We start from the raw sequence: 21,083 nt of genomic DNA, 5'->3' as shown, positions 1-21,083 counted from the left end.
TTTGCTGTAGATGATGTAATTGTATGTCTGGTAATCTAAAAGGATCTCTTGAAGAGACTAACGTTAAAAATTAGATACTATAATGAACTGAGTGCAAAATATACACAGATATAAATAGCTCTCCCATGTGCAATCAACCAGTTACAAACTAGAGTGAAAAAATGCTCTTTAAGAAAAAGAGCAAGTATAAAATGCTCAGAAATTTTCAAATTCATGAATGTGTGAAATGAACATAATGACACAGCATAAGAATATAAAACACACTTAGATGCATGGGAATACTCCCACTGCACCCAGCCAGCTTTCTGTTTTGTTGATGTTTCCTATGATATTTTTGTCTTCTATGTCCCATATTTGAGCTCTTATTTTGGTGATCTGGATTCTTCTGCTAAGTTTAGGACTTTGGTAGTCTTCTCTTTCTAGATCCCTTAGGTGATTTGTTAGGCTGTCAACTTGTGATCTTTCCATTTTCTTGATATGTCTTCATAGAGATATAAATTCCCCTTAGAACTGTTTTCCTGGCATCCCAGAGGTTTTGGTAATATGTTTTTTCATTTTCATTTGTTTCCAGGAATCTTTTAATTTGTTTTGATTTCAGTGTTGACCCAGTAGTTTTTCAGCATCATATTGTTTAGCGTCCATGTCTTTGTGGGCTTTGGGGAAATTTTGTTGGTATTGATATTTATTTTTATACCACTGTGGTCAGAGAAGGTGCATGGTAGGATTTCAACCTTATGGAATTTATTTATGCTTGATTTATGGCCGAGGATATGATCAATCTTGGAGTATGTTCCTCGTGGTGATGGTGGCTCAAGCCTGTAATCCCAGCACTTTGCGAGGCTGAGGTGAGAGGATTGTCTGAGCTCATGGGTTTGAGACCAATCTGGGCAACATGTGAGACCTCGTCTCTAAAAATCAAAAAATTAACCGGGCATGATAGCACGCACCTGTAGTTCCATCTACCTGAAAGGCTGAGGCAGAAGGATTGCTGGAGCCCAGCAGGTCAATGCTGGGGTGGCCATGAGCATGCTGCATTCCAGCCTGGGCGACAGAGTGAGACCCCAACTCAAAAAAGAAAAGAAAAGAAAAAGTATATATTCTTGTGGGATTCTGCCAGGGGAGGGAGAGGGTACACTTCATCAACAAGGGTATCTGCATAATGATTATTTGTATACTTGACCCTGAATTGTACCCCACATCTTTAAAATTAAAAATTAAAAAAAGAAAAATTTATTTCCAAACATATGGAGACTTTTGCTATGCACTTCTAGTAGTATGAGAGGATACTTTGTATCAATGATCTGAAACTTGTTGAGACCTGTTTTATGGTCCAAGACATAGTAAATAATTTCTTATATAAAGAATGGTATTTTGTAACTCCTGTGTAGTGTATGTACATCTACTATGTCAGACTCGTAAACAGTGTTCATTCAAATATTCTATTACCAATTATCTGTGTACTCGACAGGTATGTTAAAACCCAACTCTGACTATAAATTTATCTTTCCTCTTTGCAGTTCTGTCAACTTTTAATTTTTATTAATGGAGGGCATGTTCTTTTTTTTGGTTGTACTTTGTTTCTATTTTATTACATTATAATATATAATGCAATAATTATACAATAGGCAGGATAATAGCAAGAGTGTCTTCTGTCTGCTGCAGGACATGTTATTAGTTACATAAAAATCGAGATTACTCATATGCACATCCTCCTAATGAAATGAATCTTTTGAAATAATGATTGGGTCTGCCCTTTTGTTTTTTTGATAAACTGTTTTTTTTTTTTTTTTGTCTTTGAAATCTCCTTGGAAGTATAAGGGGGGAGTAAAAAACTTCCACATTTGTTTATAGAAAACTGTCTATTCTTACATGTTTAAACTTCAGTCACCTTAAAAGTACTCTCCTTTTGATGTAATACACCTATCAAGATGCTTTTTTCCACTGCTCGAATGTTTTTAAACTTGTCAATTTTGATGACTTTTAGTGCTTCTGCCATTGTTTGTTTCATCTCTTCCACACAGGGAAATCATTTCCCTTTGAGGACTCTTTTCGTCCTGGGAAACACAAAAAAAGTCGCTTGGGGAGAGGCAGGCAAATGGGGAAGGTGGGGCACAGGGGTCATGCCATCTTTAGTCAAAACAGCTGAACACTCAGTGCAGTGTGGGCAGGCATGCCTGTAAATCATCCAGAATGAAACGGGCAAACACATTGAAAGACTCTCCAAAAAAAATTCACTGAAGTCACACGTAGCTTCTCACAATGCTAGCTGGTACACTGATGCTGATGTTTTATTTTTATTTATTTATTTTTTTGAGTTGGAGTCTCACTCTGTCGCCCAGACTGGAGTGCAGCGGCAGCTCCCGGCCACCGCGGCCTCGACCTGCTGGGCTCCAGCGATCCTTCCGCCTCAGCCTTCCGAATAGCCGGAATTACAGGCGCACGCTACCACGCACGGCTGATTTTTTGATTTATTGTAGAGATGAGGTCTCGCTGCCCAGGTGGGTCTCGAACCCGCGGGCTCAGGCAACCTACTCACCTCAGCCTCCCAAAGGCGCGGGATTACAGGCTGAGCCACCAAGCCCGGCTGCTTATGGGTTTTTAGAACACTTACCTAGGAGGCCTGTACTACAAGGGGCACACCCTCCAAAGAATTATTCCGAGTCTCTTGGCTCTCCATGTGTAGTTATTTTGCTAGTATTTCAACGGCATACTTTTTTCCCGCTCCATTTCAGTCTTTTTGTAGCTTTTATGTTGTGTTACGTGGCTTGTAAACAGATTAATATTTTGCTTAAATATGAAAACAAGGCCAGGAGCAGTGACTCACACCTATAATACTAGCACTTTGGAAGGCTAGGTGAGAGGAGCCCGAGTTCAAGACCTGTGTAGGCAATATAACATCTCTACAAAAAACAAAAATATTAGCCAGGTGTGCTGGTGTGTGCCTGTAGCCCTGGCTACTCAGGAGACAGAGGTGAAAGGATCTCCTAGCTGGGCTTGGTGTCTCAGTCTGTAATCTCAGCACTTTGGGAGGCTGAGGTGAGTGGATTGCCTAGGCCTGCAGGTTTGAGACCAGACCTTGTCTCTACAATAAATAAAAAATTAGCCGGGCACGGTAGCGCACACCTGTAGTTCTGGCTACTTGGAAGCCTGAGGCAGAAGCATTGCCGGAGCCCAGCAGGCTGACACTGGGATGGCCGTGAGTGTGCCACTGCACTCCAGTCTGGGCAACAGAATGAGACTCCAACTCAGAAAAAAAAAAAAAAAAAAAAAGGATCTCGTGAGTATAGGAGGTTGAGGCTGCTGTAATTGTGTCACTACACTCCAGCCTGGGCCACAGAGTGATACTCCAAGAAAGAAAACATTTCTCTTTCAACTGCAACAGTCACTGCATTCACATTTTTTGCAGTTACTGATAAGGTTTATGTCTATCATCCTGCTATGTAATTTCCTTTCAACTTGTGCATTCTATATTCATTTTTCTGTTCTTACTTGCCTTTTAATTTGAATTGATTATGGGTATGTTTCTACAGCTACCTTCAGGAAGACTATTATATCATGGACATCTGGGATACTATCACTATCCTTTTTTTTTGTATGGGTAATTTAACCTTGTAGAATGAATTGATATGCTTTTATGGAACGATCTGCTTCCTCAAAATATCCTTGGTAAACACTACATCATACTTTTTTAAGGTAACTATCTGACAAATTTTTCAGTTCTTTGGAAAGGCATGATGGCTTCACTCAAACTTTCTACAGCTTGATGAATCAATTAGAAAAATTTACATATTCCTGTTGAAGTTTACTCTGGATCTAGCTATATATATTTTAAAGGGCAGAGAAAGAATAATCAAATATTTATTTAAAATACCATAATACAGAGCCATTTCAGGTATGCATAAACAGACCCACATATTTCTCAGGAGTCTGAGTAATAGTTTATCACAGCACAGAAAAACCATTCATAAAGAATTGACATAAAACTAGGATAGACTGTTCTCAGTCTACTCCGTTTAATAAGGCAAGAAAGAATGATTCATTCTGGAAATAGTCTCATAAAAAATGGTTAAGACAGTAAAGATTTATATGTAAAGCAGGAAGCTTTGGATAGTGGAACTATAAACATGTTGACTCTCTGGTGACACCAGATAAATGAGTTTGTTAAGAAAGCTTAATGTGCTGGGCTCGGTGGCTCAGCCTGTAATCCCGCGCCTTTGGGAGGCTGAGGTGAGTGGATTGCCTGAGCCCGCGGGTTCGAGACCCTCCTGGGCAGCGAGACCTCATCTCTACAATAAATCAAAAAATCAGCCGGGCGTGGTAGTGCATGCCTGTAATTCCAGCTACTTGGAAGGCTGAGGCGGAAGGATTGCCGGAGCCCAGCAGGTCGAGGCTGCGGTGGCCGGGAGCGGCCACTGCACTCCAGTCTGGGCGACAGAGTGAGACTCCAACTCAAAAAAAAAAAAAAAGAAAGCTTAATGTTACAAAAAAAGCTGGGTTCTAAATAAGGATCACTGAGACAATTAACAACTAATTTCCGATTTTTGTCTTAATTCCAAGAGCCACCAAACAAGTTTTCTTTAGACAGCCTGGACTGTTTTAGGCCAAGATCTCATCAATATGTAGTTTGCCAATGATGTTGGTAAATAAGACAGAGGGACGAAGAAAACTGAGCATCCCAGTCACCTGAATACCGAATGTGGGGATGCACAGACATTAAACCATGCTTCATAAAGCTGGTGACCAGGTACAGGTTTGTGCCACACTTCAACAGCTGCTGTTTCATGTTGTTGTAATACGCATCAAAGTACTGCAGTCCATAGGCCTCCCTGATATGCATAAGCACTTCTTCCCAGACTTGTCTCATTTTCTCTAAGGACTGCTGCATGCCTGTCATTCCTGCTCTGAAGTAGCCAGGTTCAACCACGCTAATTTTCACTCCAAAATGAAGCTCAGGCCTCAGAACATCTGAAAAGGCTTCTACTCCATACTTGGAGGAACAACAGACTCCTCCAAAGAAAGCAATTCTACCCAGAATGCTGGAGACATTGACAGTCCTCCCCCATGCTCTCTTCACCAAGAGAAGCATGCTCATGGTCACCTTGATCAAGCCAACTGTCTTCACTTTGAAGACAGTAATGAAGTCCTCAGTTCTCTGCCACTCAGTGCAGGCAAATGGGTGAATAAAGCCTTCATTGTTGACTAGGCCCCAGAGTCCTCTGTCCTCCACATGCTCCTTCACCCAGCGATGCACTCTGGTAGCAGCGACGCTCTTAGTGACGTCCAGGATCACTGTCTTTAACCAGGCTGATGTTTGGTTCCTCAGCTGCTCAGCCCCCTTCTCCGTCAGACACACAGCCAGCACCCTGAAGCCTCGTGCGTCCAGCTGTCTGGCCAGCAGTTTCCCAAAGCCCGAGTCACAGCCTGCGATGAACTTGTACTTGTCTTGTAGGTGGCTCACCACCCGCCTCTCCTGGTACCAGTGCACAAGGTAGTACAGTCCCACAAGGGCCACCAGGTAGAGCCACATGGTGAGGGGATGTCCTTCTCCAGCATTATCCTTGCTCAGGTGGAGAATCAGAAACGTCCTGTCCAGCTATCCGGCCAGCAGGTTCCAGAAGCTCGAGTCACAGCCCATAATGAGCAGGAATTTATCTGGCTTACTACCTGCCTATCTGGGTACCAGTGCACAAGGTAGTACAGGCTCATGAGGGCTGCCAGGTAGAGCTACACAGCAGGGATCTCTCCTTCCATATGATTCAGCAATCATGCTTTTTGATATTTACTCAAATGAGTTGGAAACTTCTGTCCATATAAAAATCTGCACATAAATGTTTATAGCAGGTTTATTCATAATTGCTGAAAACTGAGCCAACTCCAAAATTATAAAATAGGAATCATTTTAGTAGATATCACAATTGATGCCGGGTGGGGTATGATGCAAACCTGCGGATTCTTTGGCTTGTTTCTAAAATGAATTTTAGAGTGATCAGCAAAGTTTTCAAGCAAAGTTTAGGTAGAAAGTAAATGAGAGAGAGAGAAAGAGAGAGAGAGAAGATTCACCTCCCCAAAGTAGGTGAGGGGGCCAAACTAAGAAAACATGGTGGCTATAGCTCAAAGAACCATGTGGAGACAGCAGAGTTTAACCAAGCAATGGCCTACTATGGATATTTTAAATCTAATTGAAATATTACAGAACTAAAAATTTCAAATATTTCATAATATTAAAAATTTACTGCCTGTAAAATTTCCACATTCCCATTTGCACTGCTACATTTGCATCCTTAATTTATATATCTCAATCACACTAGGAAAAATCTAGTCTATATTACTGGCTGTTTCAAACAGCTTTTAAATAAAGCCTACTGTCTATCAATTTCATTTATTTCTCTTCTTAATTCACTTAAATTCATTGAATGAACAAATTAATTTATGTAACATATTTCCAGAATTGCTTTGGATTTACCTATTTATTCAAATGAAGTAAACAGATCAGGTTTTATTATGGAAGACTCTAAAAATTCTGTTATTTCAGATGGCATTTTTCACTTAATACAATAATTATATAAGGGTGTTTATAAACTGTAAAGTTTTTTTTAAATTCACCTTTTGTTAATATCTCATTGTCTTTAGCTAGCCTCAGAAAATGTCCATTACTTTTTGAAACCTGCTAGAGACGTATCACTTCTGATATCACATTTACTCTAAAAAAGATTTACATAATACATCCACTCAGTTTCCAAAATGAATTTCTGATTGAACTTAAATAAGTTTAAATGAATGTTTCATTATACTTTCTATATTCTAATAATTTTCATTCCAGAATAAATCATAGATTTCCAAGAGGACAAGTTGTAACGGTAGATTTTAAACCAGCTCCACTATAGATGCTCAAAGGAGTTCTAAACATGGAAGTGAAACAACTATACTCATTATTATAATAAGATCACCTAAGTACAAAGCTCACAGATTCTATAAAGCAACTATGCATTTGAAATCTCAAGGCAGCTAGCTTACAACACTATGGCAGGAACAAAATATCACATATCAATATTAACCCTGAACATAAATGGCCTAAACATGCCACTTAATAGACGCAGAATGCAAACTGCATTAAAAAAACCAAAAATACCCAACCATCTGCTGCCTACAAGAGATCCGCCTACTGGTCAAAGACAGCCACAGACTCAACGCAAATGCGTGGAAAAAGACGTATCATGTGAATGGAAGACAACAACTAGCAGCAATAGTCATCCTCATATCAGATAACACAGACTTTAAGCCAACAACAGTAAAAAAGACAAAAAAGGGCATTGTATAACAAAGAAAGATGCAATTCAACAAAATTTAACTATCTTAAACATAGATGCATGAGTCAGTGCGGTGGCTCATGTGTATAATCCCAGGACTTTGGGAGGTTGAGACAGGATTGTTTGAGCCCAGGAGTTCGAGACTAGCCTAGAAAACATAATAAGACCTCATCTCTACCAAAAAAATAAAAAAATAAGCCAGATGTTATGGCATGTGCCTTTAATTTGAAGGCTGAGGCAGAAAGATTGCCTGAGCCCAGGAAGTTGAGGCTGCAGTGAGCCATTATTGTTCCACTGCACTGAGGCCTGGGCAACAGAATGAGACAACAACTGAAAAAAAAAAATTGTCAAACATCAGAGCACCCACATTCATGAAGCAAACACTACTTGACCTTAGAAAGCATATTGACATCAATACGATAGTGTGGGACTTCAACACCCTGCTGACATAATTAGACAGATCATCGAAGCAGAAAATCAATAAATAAACTCGACCTCCCAAAGTCCTGGGATTACATGTATGAGCCACTGTACCCGATTCATACATATATGTTTAAGATAGTTAAATCTTGTTGAATTGAACCCTTGATCATTATATAATGTCCCTTTTTGTCTTTTTTACTGTTGTTGGTTTAAACACTGCTAAGTGGACCTAACAAACATTTGTAGAACTTGCCAACTAATAACTGCAGGATATACATTCTTCTCCTCTCTACAAGGAATATTCTCCAATATAGAGCAAAATATTCCCATACAGCAATTGTGACAACAGCAAAAACAAACAAATGAAATTTAATTAACTAAAAAACTTCTGTTCAGCAAAAGAAATAAGAGTAAATAGAAAACCTATAGAATGGGAAAAATATTTGCAAATTATGCTTAATACAAAGGACTAATATCCAGAATCTACAAGGAACTCAAACATCTTAACATAAAAAGAAAAAACAGATGCATCAAAAAGTAGGCAAAGACATGAGCAGACACTTCTCAAAGGAAGGCATATAAGTGGCCAACAAACTTATGAAAAAATGTTCAACATCACTAATCAGCAGAGAAATGTAAATTAAAACTACAATGAAATACCAACTTAGAATGGCTATTATTAAAATGTCAAAGAACAACAGATGTTGGCACAGTAGTAGAGAAAAAGAACACTTTCCTACTGTTGGTGGGGATATAGTTCAACCTCTATGGAAAAAAGTATACAGATTTCTCAAAGAACTAAAAACTGAAATACCATTTGATCCAGCAATCCCACTACTAGGGATACACCCAAAGGAAGACAAGTCATTATATTAAAAAGATACTTGTACTCAGCTGTTCGTTACAGCACTATTCACAGTTGTGAATGACTGCATAAAGATAATGTGGTACAAAAACACCATGGAATATAATGCAGCCATAAGAAACAATGAAATCACGTCCTCTAAGGCAATACGAGTGGAACTGGAAAACATCATCCTAAGTGAACTAAGTCGGAAACAGAAAACCAAACACAACATGTTCTCATTTATATATGGGAGCTAAATGGCCACAAAGATGGAAATAACAGACATTGGGGACACCAATAAGGGGAGAGGCAGGGAGAGGTTTAGGGATCATAAATTACATACTGGTTACATTATTTACTATTTGGTGAATTGGCCACCTGAGACCCAATCCCCACCACTACATAATATGCCCATTTAACAAACATGCACTTGTACCCCAATTCTAAAAAAAAAAAAAAAGATTTGTAAAATTGTTTTTATATGAATGTCCCAAGAGTAGCAATAAAGGTGATAAAAACAATGATGAAAGCCAGTATTTACTGAATAGTTTTTATTTTCTAGTAACTATTTCAAAGATGTTTGCCTGAATTAACTCACTAATTTCCACAATAATACCACAATGCAAAAAATTGGTAGTCTGTAGTACACAAAATTCAAATTACTTGGTAATAAAATACAGGTGGCAAACAGTGAAACTAGAATGATGCTGAAAATATTCATATTATAGGTAAAGGTTTTTCTACATTCACAAAGTCAACATGGCTATTGTCTACATATGTTAATTCTCTATGGTAATGATGTCACCAAATATAACTATGTTTTACTGGTAACAGAATATTTTATTTCTATTTACTATTTTACTTTTCATGTATAAATTCTGATACAGAATAAATTGTGAGTTATGGGGCAAAAGAAATTTACCCATTCATTGGATTTTCTTCACTTACAAACTATTTGCTGTTCCATGGTGGACAACTGCAAAATCAGGGTGTACTATACCATACCAATATTATAAGTTATATACTGTTGAATATAGTCTAAGAGTAGATCTATATACACATCTAACTTTCACAAGACTTCTCATCAGTACAAACTATTTTATGTAACAATATAAGTGAAGGACAGATAAAAGTATTTTCCACATCTTATATTTCCCAAGTTTCTCTCCAATATAAACTTGGTGATGTTAGATAAGGGCTGTTAAATAAAGGATAACATTCAAATACATAGGGTTCATCAGCTCATATGTATATTTTCTGGTGCTTTTTCACCTGTGACATTCAAAAGGTTTTTTGCAGTGTGAGTTCTCCGGTGTTGAGTGAGACCTGAACTATCACTAAAGCACTTTCCACATTCTTTACACTCGTATGGTTTTTCACCAGTGTGAATCCTATAATGTCTAGTAAAAGTAGAAATACAAGTGAAGGCCTTCCCACAGTCTTTACATTCATAGGGTTTCTCACCACTGTGAATTCTTTGATGTGTAGTTAGATGTCCTCTTTCCCTAAAGGCCTTCTTGCATTCCTGGCATTCATAGGGTTTTTCATTAGTATGTATTCTCTTATGTTGAAAAAATCCTGAAAAAGAGGTAAATGCCTTCCCACATTGCTTACATTCAAAAGGTTTCTCACCAGTATGAATTCTCCGGTGTTGAGTAAGACTTGAACTATCACTAAAGGATTTTCCACACTCTTTACACTCATACGGTTTCTCACCAGTGTGAATTCTATAATGTCTAGTAAAATCAGAAACACAAGTGAAGGCTTTTCCACAGTCCTTACATTCATAGGGTTTCTCACCACTGTGAATTCTTTGATGTGTAGTTAGATGTCCTCTCTGCCTAAATGTCTTCTTGCATTCTTGGCATTCGTATGGTTTCTCATTAGTATGTATTCTCTTATGTCGACAAAATGTTGATAAAGAGGTAAATGCCTTCCCACACTGCTTACATTCATAGGGTTTCTCACCTGTGTGAATTCTCCGGTGTTGACTAAGACTTGAACAATCAGCAAAGGATTTTTTACATTCCTTACACTCATATGGTTTCTCACCAGTGTGAATTCTCTGATGTCTAGTAAAAAAAGAAACACAAGTGAAGGCCTTCCCACAGTCATTACATTCAAAGGTTTTCTTACCACTGTGAATTCTTTGATGTGTAGTTAGATGTTTTCTCAGCCTAAATGCCTTCTTGCATTCCTGACATTCATAGGGTTTCTCATTAGTATGTGTTCTCTTATGTTGAAAAAATGATGAAAGAAAGGAAAATGCCCTACCACACTGCTTACATTCATAAGGTTTCTCTCCAGTGTGAATTCTCTGGTGTTCAATAAAAGTTGAGCCATAATTAAAGGCTTTCCCACATTCCTTGCATTCATAGGGTTTCTTACCAGTGTGAATTCTCTTATGTGTACTAAAGGCAGAAACACCAGCAAACGCCTTCCCACATTCCTTACATTCATATGGTTTCTCGCCACTATGAACTCTTTGATGCCGAGTAAGGTATGCACGTTTCTTAAAAGCCTTTTTACATTCCTGGCATTCATAAGGCTTCTCATTAGTATGAGTTAACTGGTGTTGAGTAAGTGATGAGCAGTCATTAAATGCCTTGCCACATTCCTTACAAACAAAAGGTTTCTTATCAGTGTGAATTCTCTGATGTTGAATAAGAGATGAACAATTATTAAATGCCTTCCCACATTCTTTACAATCATAAGTTCTCTTGTCGGTGTGAATTTTCTGATGTCTCTTAAAGTTAGAAGCAGAAGCAAATGCTTTCCAACATTGTTTACATTTATAGGGTTTCTCACCAGTGTGAATTCTTCGATGTTGAGTAAGATGTGCATTCCATCGAAAAGTCTTCCCACATTCCTGACATTCATAGGGTTTCTCATTACTATGAGTTCTCTTATGTTGAATTAATCTTGAAGAAGACATAAAAGCTTTCCCACATTCTTTGCATTCATATGGGTTCCCACCAGTGTGGATTTGATTATGTTGAGTAAAGTTGGGAAGCGTTCTAAAGGTCTTACAGCATATCTGACATTTATAGGGTTTGTTACTAGTATGATTTATTTGATACTGAGTTAGGTGAAAGTCATAAGAAAAATCTCTGTCATATGCCTTAAAATCATTGAATTTGTTGTCAATAAAGTTTCTCTGTTGTTGCATATGATTTGTGTAAAATATAGTGTCCATTCCACACATTCCATCAAGTTCCATTACTGGTATGAATTCATCACTGGTATGAATTCCTACCTGTTGAGTAAGGTTTTCACATTGTTTATGTTCATAGATTTTCTTTTCAGTAGATATTATTTCAAGTGGGACTGTTACATGCCTGAAATATTCCTCTTTAGTTTCCTGTTGTGTCTCAAAGAGTCCCTTGCATTTCTTATCATTTCCAAAACAAGAATCCTCAAGGCAAGAACTTCTGCCTCTTTCTATGATTTTCCATTTTAATAATTCCTCCTCAAAAATGAACTTCTTGAGAGGTAATTCCTCAGTCTCATGTCTAGACGGCAAATCTGAAAGAAAATTAAACATTATATTTTGTTTAGGAGAAATAAAATTTGTATGTCAGAAGCAAACAGACAATAGTGCTCTTTCGAAATAAAAGGCTTTTGCCAGGATTGATGGTTCAGCTTGTAATCCCAGCACTTTGGGGGGCTGAGGCAAGTGGATGGCCTGAACCCGCGGGTTCGAGACCAGCCCGGGCAACTTGGCGAGAACTTGTCTCTACAATAAATAAAAAATTAGCCAGGTGTGGTAGCACACACCTGCAGTTCTGGCTACTTGGAAGGCTGAGGCAGAAGGATTGCCAGAGCCTAGCAGGTCGATGATGGGGTGGCCGTGAGCGTGCTACTGCACTTCAACCTGGGTGACAGAGTGAGACTCCAACTCAAAATAAATAAATAAATAAATAAATAAATGGCTTAGATGACTTTCAAATATTAGTATTCAATTTGGAGAAAAATGGTTAGAATGGTTATGTTAGTATCAGATATAAAAGACTTCAAGATACTCTATATTATCAAACATAATTTTGTTATAATAGTGATAAAAGGACCAGTTCATCAGGAAGTCTTGATAATCAGAAATGTGCAGGTGAATAGCAACAGAGGCTGAAAATATATAAAGCAAAAATAGACAAAATAAAGAAAGAAATATACAATTCTATTGTCATAGTTGGAGATTTAAAAATTATCTCTCAATGACTGATAGAAAAACCAGCCTTCCTCACCAAAATTGTAAAGGAATTGTGGATATAAGTAACAGTGTCTACTACCTTCGACTAGTTGATTTTTACAAAACATAGCATCAACAACTGCAGAATGTACACTCTGTTCAAATGCGCATATACATTTAAAACAGACCATGTGCTGAGCTATTAAACGAGCCTTAATACACTAAAAAATATTAAAACCATGCAGAAAATTTTAGAAAATAAACAATACACACAGGAAATTAGAAAACATTTAGAAATGAACAATAATAAAAAAATACCATATCAAGATGTGTTGATGTAGCAAGGGTAGAACTTAGTGTGAAATCTATAGCTTTAAATGCTTGTATTACAAAAGCATTAGAAAAGAAGAACAATGTAATAAATGACTTAAGACTCTACTGAAAAACAGTAAAAAAGAACAAAATAAACCCATAGTCAGTAGAGGAAAATAAGTAATCAAGATAAGAGCAGAAATCAATGAATTTGAAAAGTGACACATCATAAAGACAATTAACAGAGCCAAAAGCTGGTTCACTGAAAAGATCAGCAAGCTTAAAAAACCCCACAGCCAAATTACCAAGGAAAAAAGAGTAGACAAAATACAAATATCAGGAAAAAAGCATTCCTAATTACAAATCCTACATAAATTTAAAATTAAACAGTACAAATAATAAATAATTAAACAATTAAATAAGATATTATGAACTATTTAATCCCTATAAAAACAATAAATTTGGGCTGCCATGTTTTTCTAAGCTTTGGCTCCCTTCCCTACCTTAGGGAGGTGAACTTCCTTTCCCTCCCTCTCTAATTTACTTTCTAAATACACTATATTTTCTAATCTAAAAAAACAAAAAAACTTCCAAAAGAACAAACAACAAATTTGATAAAATGGATACATTCTTTGAAAGTCACAAACTAACAAAGATCACTCAAGAAACAGTTAACACAAAAAACTGCGTTTATCACAGAAATTGAATTTGTAGTACACACACTGCCCCAAGGATACACATGACCCAAATAGTTTTACCACTAAATCCTACCAGTCAAGGAGAGATAATGCTAACTCTAAAAAAAAATCTTCTGGAATACAGAAATAACTCCAAGTCTCCTGCTACTAAAACTGGAAAAGGACATTAGAAAAGTACAAATTTTCCTCATGACAACTAATGTAATAAACCTTTAAAAATACTAGCAAATATAATCCAATAACATATATAAAATACATGATATAACATGACCCACTGGAGTTTCCTCCATGAATAAAGTAGGTTTAACATTTAAATATCAATTAATATAAGTTAACACACTAATACGTTTACAAAGACAAATAATATGATCACTTGGATAGAGGCAGAAAATATTTTTGACAAGATTCAACAGAGTCATCATAAAAATTCTAACCAAATTAAGTATAGAAGGGAAATTTACTTTCTCCAGTATAGGACATTAATCAAAGATGTAAGAAACAGCCTATTCAATTATAAAATATTGAAGTCTTTTTTTCCTTAGACCACAAGCAATGGGAGTGATCAATATATTTATTCTTAATTATGGTGAAGTTTTCACGAGTGTATACGCATATATCAAAATAGGTCAAATTGTACCCTTTAATATATTGAGTTCATTCTATGTCAATTATACCAAAAAAAGTAAGTTCTTTGTAAAAATTCTAATATTCTCTTCATTTGTCAAATTTTTTCTACCAAGACCTTGGAGCCTCTGCGGGCAGATATCCACACAATATCTCAAAGGAAAGACATCACTACTCTGACCAGTTTGGGCTTCCCTGAAATGCATTTCTGTTGCTGCCCAACACCCTTACTCACCTGCATACCACCCTGCTTCTCCAACCATCCACGGTTCTTTCCCTTGCTCCAACAGGAAAATCACTGATGGCTTAGAAGTGGCAAGTCCTGCTCAATGAAGTAGGATATTAAAAATAAACATATACACAAACAAGTTTTGATTTCAAGTTGGTTTCACCTAAAGTAAATTCCAGTTCCTCAGAAGAATGATGAAAATAGAAAATCTCTATTTGCTAAACATCACAGTAAACAATTGTTGCATGCAGGAATCATTGATGAAAACTAAAGTAAGCGAGGAAAATATAATGAGAAAGCAGATGTTTGCAGACACTCAAAGTACTTCACAACAAACTATTTATTTACTGATTTCCAAGGAAAAAGACAGTGGTTTTACAATGCAGAGCTCTAGAGGATACCACTTCAACCCAATAATCAAAATTAGCATCAACAAAAACTATATGGACTATATATTATCTTGTCATATGACGCACTGAAAAAGGCATCACTTCTGCAGTATTCTTGCTGAAAATATATACACTTAAATCATAAAAATACAATAAACCCAAATCCAGGAATATTATATGTAATAACAGGCCAGCACAGCTCAAAAGTGTTAAGGTCATAAAAGAAAAAGAAAACTTCCAAGGTTGGAAAGGACTACAGAGACATGCTGCAATGTGGGGTCCCAGGTAAGTACACTACCAGGGTAATTAATGACATCTGAATGAAGAATGTAAATAATTCAATAAGACTGCACCAGTGTACACTTTCTGGTTGAGATAAGTGTACTATGCTTGTGTAAACTGTTAACATTAGAAAAAAAATGGCTGAAGATTATATAGACACTAGGTATACCGATGAGTTCTAGCTCTTAAAATCATTTCAAAATAAAAAGATTTTTAAATGGGCCCCAGAAAAGCTTTTGGATAAAGAATGAGGAAGTTAGAATATATTCACATTAAGCTGACCTGAAGAGCACAAGGAACAAAAATACAAATGAGGGGAGAAAGGTCTTAATTAAATTTAAATATACACGGGCTCTATTTTTAGTTATTTGGTAAGAAAAACAAGAAGCTTCAAGACATAATGAATGGTTTTTCCTAGGAAACTCCTCAACATTAAATACAAAATTCCTAGATTGTAGCTTTCAAACAAAAACATGAAGATATGTGTTGTCCTACACTTCAGATAAGCCATCATATTCTAAATCCCGTAGTCTCTTCTATCAATGTCCTTCCACCATCACCTATCTCTTTAAAACTCAAGAGGGAAAGTCAATTATACGAAAATTCTGTGTAATATATGGAATAGTAAAGAAAATATATTTCCAGTCAGCAATAAGAATATAAAAAAGGGTTTTCCAAAAAATCCCTCTGACAAATATGAAAGGTCAGTGAAAAAACATGAAGGTGCCTGAGAGAAGCATACTATTTCAACAACACAAAGCGCAAACCAATTTTTTTGGAACAGGTAAGAGAGGTTTAGAAATTTTAATGCAGCCCTAGAATTTCCAGTGGGGAAAACATTTTCAGAATTACAGGGAACACAAGACCTCACCCAGTGATACAAAGCAGCTGTAGTTCTCCAACATCACATCTCTGTATAAATCTCGCTGAGCAGGGCCTAGGTATTCCCACTCTTCCTTGGAGAAGTCTATAGCCACATCCCCGAATGTCACCAACCCCTGAAAGGGAAATTCTGGGTAATATATGGAATAGTAAAGAAAATATATTTCCAGTCAGCAATAAGAATATAAAAAGGCGTTTTCCAAAAAATCCCTCTGACAAATACTACGGTTAAAAGGGGATCTCTTTCCTATATTAAGCAATAGGTTGGAACTGGATGTTATAACATAGGAGCGGGCAATAAGGAAATTAATATACACCCAGCGCCAAACAATCCGGTGTTGTGGGGTGGATACAACCTCCTGTTACTATGGAAAACTTCTATTAATCAGAACAAGTCAGGAAGCAAAAAATGTAAGGTAAACAATATAAGTTAAAATTGAATAGCTCTATAAGCACATTAAATACCATATGCCTCTGTGCAGTAAAGGGTTAACTCAGCAGCTTGGAGCTTTGAGTTTAAACTCCGCACATTCCAACAGCACTTTTATAACCTCTGACTACCAAAAAAGGTAGCCTAGGTGGCAGAGAAAAGGGTAAATCCAAGAAACGAATGAACCCAAGAGTGTAGAATCAAAGAGTGGGTCTCCTTTTGTAGACTGATATAATCTGCTTCCAAAAGAACCTTTGCCAAAATGGACTGTGAAAGTGATTAACTTAGGAGCAATCTCATCACTTTGGAATACTATAGAAGGGAGAAGTTATGTTTGATTTGATGCAGGACCCATGGGTTAATATTGAACAATCACAGTTGGCTGTATATGAACCAGATAGGAGCCAGATCATTCTTGAGGGAATAATTAGCTTAGTCAAGTGGATAAAAACTGCCATAAAGTTCATATACTCAGCTGGGCTCGGTGGCTCAGTTTGTAATCCCACGCCTTTGGGAGGCTGAGGTGAGTGGGCTCGAGACCCGCCTGGGCAGTGAGACCTCATCTCTACAATAAATCAAAAAATCAACCAGGCATGGTAGCGCACGCCTGTAGTTCCAGTTACTTGGAAAGCTGAGGCAGAAGGATCACCGGAGCCCAGCAGGTCGAGGCTGCAGTGGCCGGGAGCAGCCACTGCACTCCAGTCTGGGCGACAGAGTGAGACTCCAACTCACAAAAACAGACAAAAAAAGTTCATATACTCTGCGATAAAAAATTGTTTTCTTAGTTTAAATGTCAAGTGAAACTCCTCAGATGAAGCAGCTGATATGCTGCATATTTGAGATACTGGAATTGGCTTTAGAATGATCCAGTGTTCATGCACTTATACCAGGTCATGACAAATACTGAGATTAAGGGGACCCCTTTTGCATGGGTACTACATGTAACTTTACTGCTGCAAAATCAAGCGATGTCCAAGAAGCCGTATCAGATTTGTTGTCTCAGTTTTCCCTCTTGGGTCTTACAGAAGCTAAGAAAATTACAGTGGTTCACAGAAAAATGGGGAAAGACAAAGGAGATAGTCAAGGAACTCTCATCACAGCAGTGTGTACATCTTTAAATGGTTATTAAGAAATGGGAAAAATAGGCTGGGCTCGGTGACTCAGCCTGTAATCCCAGCACTTTGGAAGGCTAAGGTGAGAGGATTGCCTGAGCCCATGGGTTTGAGACTAGTCCCGGCAACTTGGCGAGACCTCCACTCTACACTAAATCCAAAATTAGCTGGGCATGGTAGCGTGTGCCTTTAGTTTCAGCTACTTGGAAGGCTGAGGCAGAAGGACCACTGGAGCCCAGCAGGTCGAACTGCACTCCAGCCTGGGTCGAACTGCCATGAACTGCACTCCAGCCTGGGTGACAGAGTGAGACTCTAACTCACACACACACACACACACACACAAGAAATGGGATAAAGTGGACATTGATGGGGTCAAAAGAAAGGTCTTAACACCACTATTAGATTAGACATCAGGAGGACCAATTGGAGTTCTTGCTGATACCCTAAGACTGAAGGGCCCTATGTTAATTAGCTTGATAGTGACAATTATTTCATAATGTATACTTATATATATTATGCATGACAATTTCATAATGTATATTTATATCAAAACATTAACTTGTACAGCTTAACTCCATACTTTAAGTGTAGGCTGAGCACAGTGACTTCTTCCTAAAGAGTACAGTATTAAGATGCGGGGGTAGGGGAGAGCAACTTTACAGTGGAGAAAACTGACAAACACTACATCAGTCAGGTGATCAAGGTTAATATCAACAGTGATTAAATGTTGATACATTCCCTTGATATGATGTGCTGAAAATGCACTTTATTACTGTGGGTTTCGTCATCCAAACTCACAGCCCTAGTCTAATCATGAGAAAAACATCAGACAAATCTCAATTAAGGGACATTCTACAAAATACTTGATCAGTCTTTCTCAAAACTCTCAAGGTCATCAAAAGCAAGGAAACTGAGAAACTGTCAAGGCCAAGAGAAGTTTGAGGAGACATGATGACTAAATGTAATGTGCTATCCTGGATGGGATCCTGGAACAGAAGAAGGGCATTAGGTAAAAACTAACAATTCTGAATAAAATATAGACATCAATTAATGTATCAGTGTGGTTAATTATTTGTGACAAATGTACCATACTAATGTAAGATGTTAGTAATAGAGGAAATGGAGTATGAGGTATATAAGACCTCTCATACCATCTTTCTAATTTTGCTGTACTGTCCTATACCACATAAGAGTGTTTCAGTCAGTGACAGACTGCATACGTGATGGTGGTCCCACAAGATCATAAAGGAGCTGAAAAATTCCTATTGCCTACTGATATCATAGCCACCATCGTAACATCATACTACAATGCAATACTTACATGTTTGTGGCGATGCTGGTTTGAACAAACCTATTGTACTCCCATTTGTGTAAAAGTCTAGCACATAAAATTATGTATAGTACATACTCGATAATGATCATAAATTACTGTTATTCATATATGCATTACACTATATGTTTTATCATTACTTTAGAATGCATTCCTTACAAAAAATAATATGTTAACTGTATAACAGCCTCGAGCATGCCCTTCAGGAGGTATTCCAGAAGAAGGCACTGTTATCACAGCAGATGGCTGCTACATATGTGATAGTACCTCTGAAGACCTTGAGAAGGACAATATATGGAGGTGAAAGACAGTAATACTGATGATCTTGTGTGCAGGCTTAGGCTAACATGTGTGTTTCTGTGCTTAGTTTTAAACAAAAAAAATCCTAAAAGTAAAAATAAAAATAAATTTAAAAAACAGGACAAAAGCACGTGGAATAAAGATATAAAGAAATAATATATTTTAATACAGTTGTACAATGTGCCTGTGTTTTAAGCTAAATGTATTTTTAAAAAGTAAAAAAGTTAAAATTAAAAAGTTCTTAAAGTAAAAATGTTATAGTAAGCTAAGGTTAATTTATTATTGAAGAAAAACAAAATTTTAAATAAATTTAGTGTGGCCTAAGTGTATAGTCCTAGGTCTTCACATTCACTGACTCACCTAGAACAATTTCCAGCCCTATAAGCTCCAATCATGGCAAGTGCCATATAAGTATACTCTTTTTATCATCTCTTGTATAGTATTTAACTACACTTTTCTATGATTACATATACAAATACTTATCACCATGTTACAATTTCCTATAGTATTCAGTACAGTAATATGCTGTAGCCAGTTTGTAGCTTAGGAACAACAGGTTGTAGCTTATACCTTAGGTTAGGGTTTGGTTTAGGTTACACTATCTAGGTTTGTCAAGTACATGTCTATAATGTTCACACTATGACATAAGAATCGCCTTATGACACAATAACATATCCCTGCAGTTAAGCAATGCATGACTCTATATCTAAAATTTGGGTATATGAAAAAGCCCAGACATCACCACTATGTAATATATGCAAGTAATAAATCTATACTTGTAACATCTAAATATATAAAGCAATTTTTAATTAAAAATAAAAAAGACTCAGTGGAGACCTTTGAAGATTTCTGAAGCTCTGTGTGCAGCTATGAACTCTACTCACCTTGGTTTTTCTGGAGTCCTAGTTTCATCTAACCATCTCAGTGAAACCACTGTGTTCAACCTTGGTCCTTGCTCTCTGCACTGAAGTCTAGAAACTCTCTAAGCAGTGAGCTGGTTCAACAGTAGAGTTTATCTCATTTGCTTCCCCTTTCAGAGATTACTGTTCTGTACTGCCTAATGTGTTACTTTTAAAAAACATTATTTCATCTATGTTGTCCAGGATTGTAGATGTTTTAGGTGAAAGGTAAATACAGTCCCTATTACACTATCTTGGTTACAAGCAGAACTCATTAATATTTCTTCATAGCAAGTCCCAGGTCCTGACCATGAAAAATGGTGACATGTACCTGATCAAGAAGGACAGTGAACTAGGACCAGAGTGTTAGGCATCCAAAAAACATGGGTTGGAAAGTGCAATATAACAGCAAAAACAAAGGGAAATCACAAAACAAAGTAGAAGTATATCTATACAGTAGTTGAGATCAGCAAAGATTTGGGAAGAACGAGACGATAACAGACTTTTAATAAGAAAACGACAGATTAATGATCTGGAAAATGTCCCCACCACAATGACTGCCCTATGAAGACAGGAACTGTGTCTAAGTCACTGATGTATGGGCCAGACACTGTTTTAAGTGCTCAATAAACAGTTGTATTGAATTTAAAAAATTAAAAACTTATTGACAAAAATGCCTAACAGATGTAAAGAAATACGTTGTCTATGCATTGGAGAGAGTTCTAAATATGCTTTCATTTATGTCTTTATTAAGCACGGATTTTTCTTATTTAACCAATCCTTTTCTTTTTTTTTTGAGTTGGAGTCTCACTCTGTCGCCAAGCCTGGAGTGC

General features: G+C 37.1%; 1 protein-coding gene and 1 pseudogene across 1 annotated transcript in view; both read right to left on the bottom strand.

Moving 5' to 3' along the window:
- Nucleotides 1-4,612: 4,612 nt before the first annotated feature.
- On the bottom strand, nt 4,613-5,527 carry LOC103265353 (annotated as a pseudogene).
- A 4,287-nt stretch (nt 5,528-9,814) lies between these two features.
- LOC103265352 (zinc finger protein 420-like) overlaps nt 9,815-21,083 on the bottom strand; it is a 21,736-nt gene continuing 10,467 nt past the window's right edge. The window contains exons 3-5 of the mRNA XM_021714990.1: nt 16,169-16,295; nt 14,633-14,719; nt 9,815-12,102 (exon numbers count right to left, since the gene is read on the bottom strand). Of these exons, the coding sequence (XP_021570665.1) occupies nt 9,815-12,102; nt 14,633-14,719; nt 16,169-16,295 (2,502 nt within the window). The remainder of the gene's footprint in view (nt 12,103-14,632; nt 14,720-16,168; nt 16,296-21,083) is intronic.

The sequence above is a fragment of the Carlito syrichta genome, unplaced genomic scaffold (genome assembly GCF_000164805.1).
Source record: "Carlito syrichta isolate Samal-C Ts95f unplaced genomic scaffold, Tarsius_syrichta-2.0.1 Scaffold306485, whole genome shotgun sequence".
Lineage (NCBI taxonomy): Eukaryota > Metazoa > Chordata > Mammalia > Primates > Tarsiidae > Carlito > Carlito syrichta.
The sequence above is the reverse complement of the archived record's forward strand: the minus strand, read 5'-3'. Positions and strand labels throughout refer to the sequence as shown.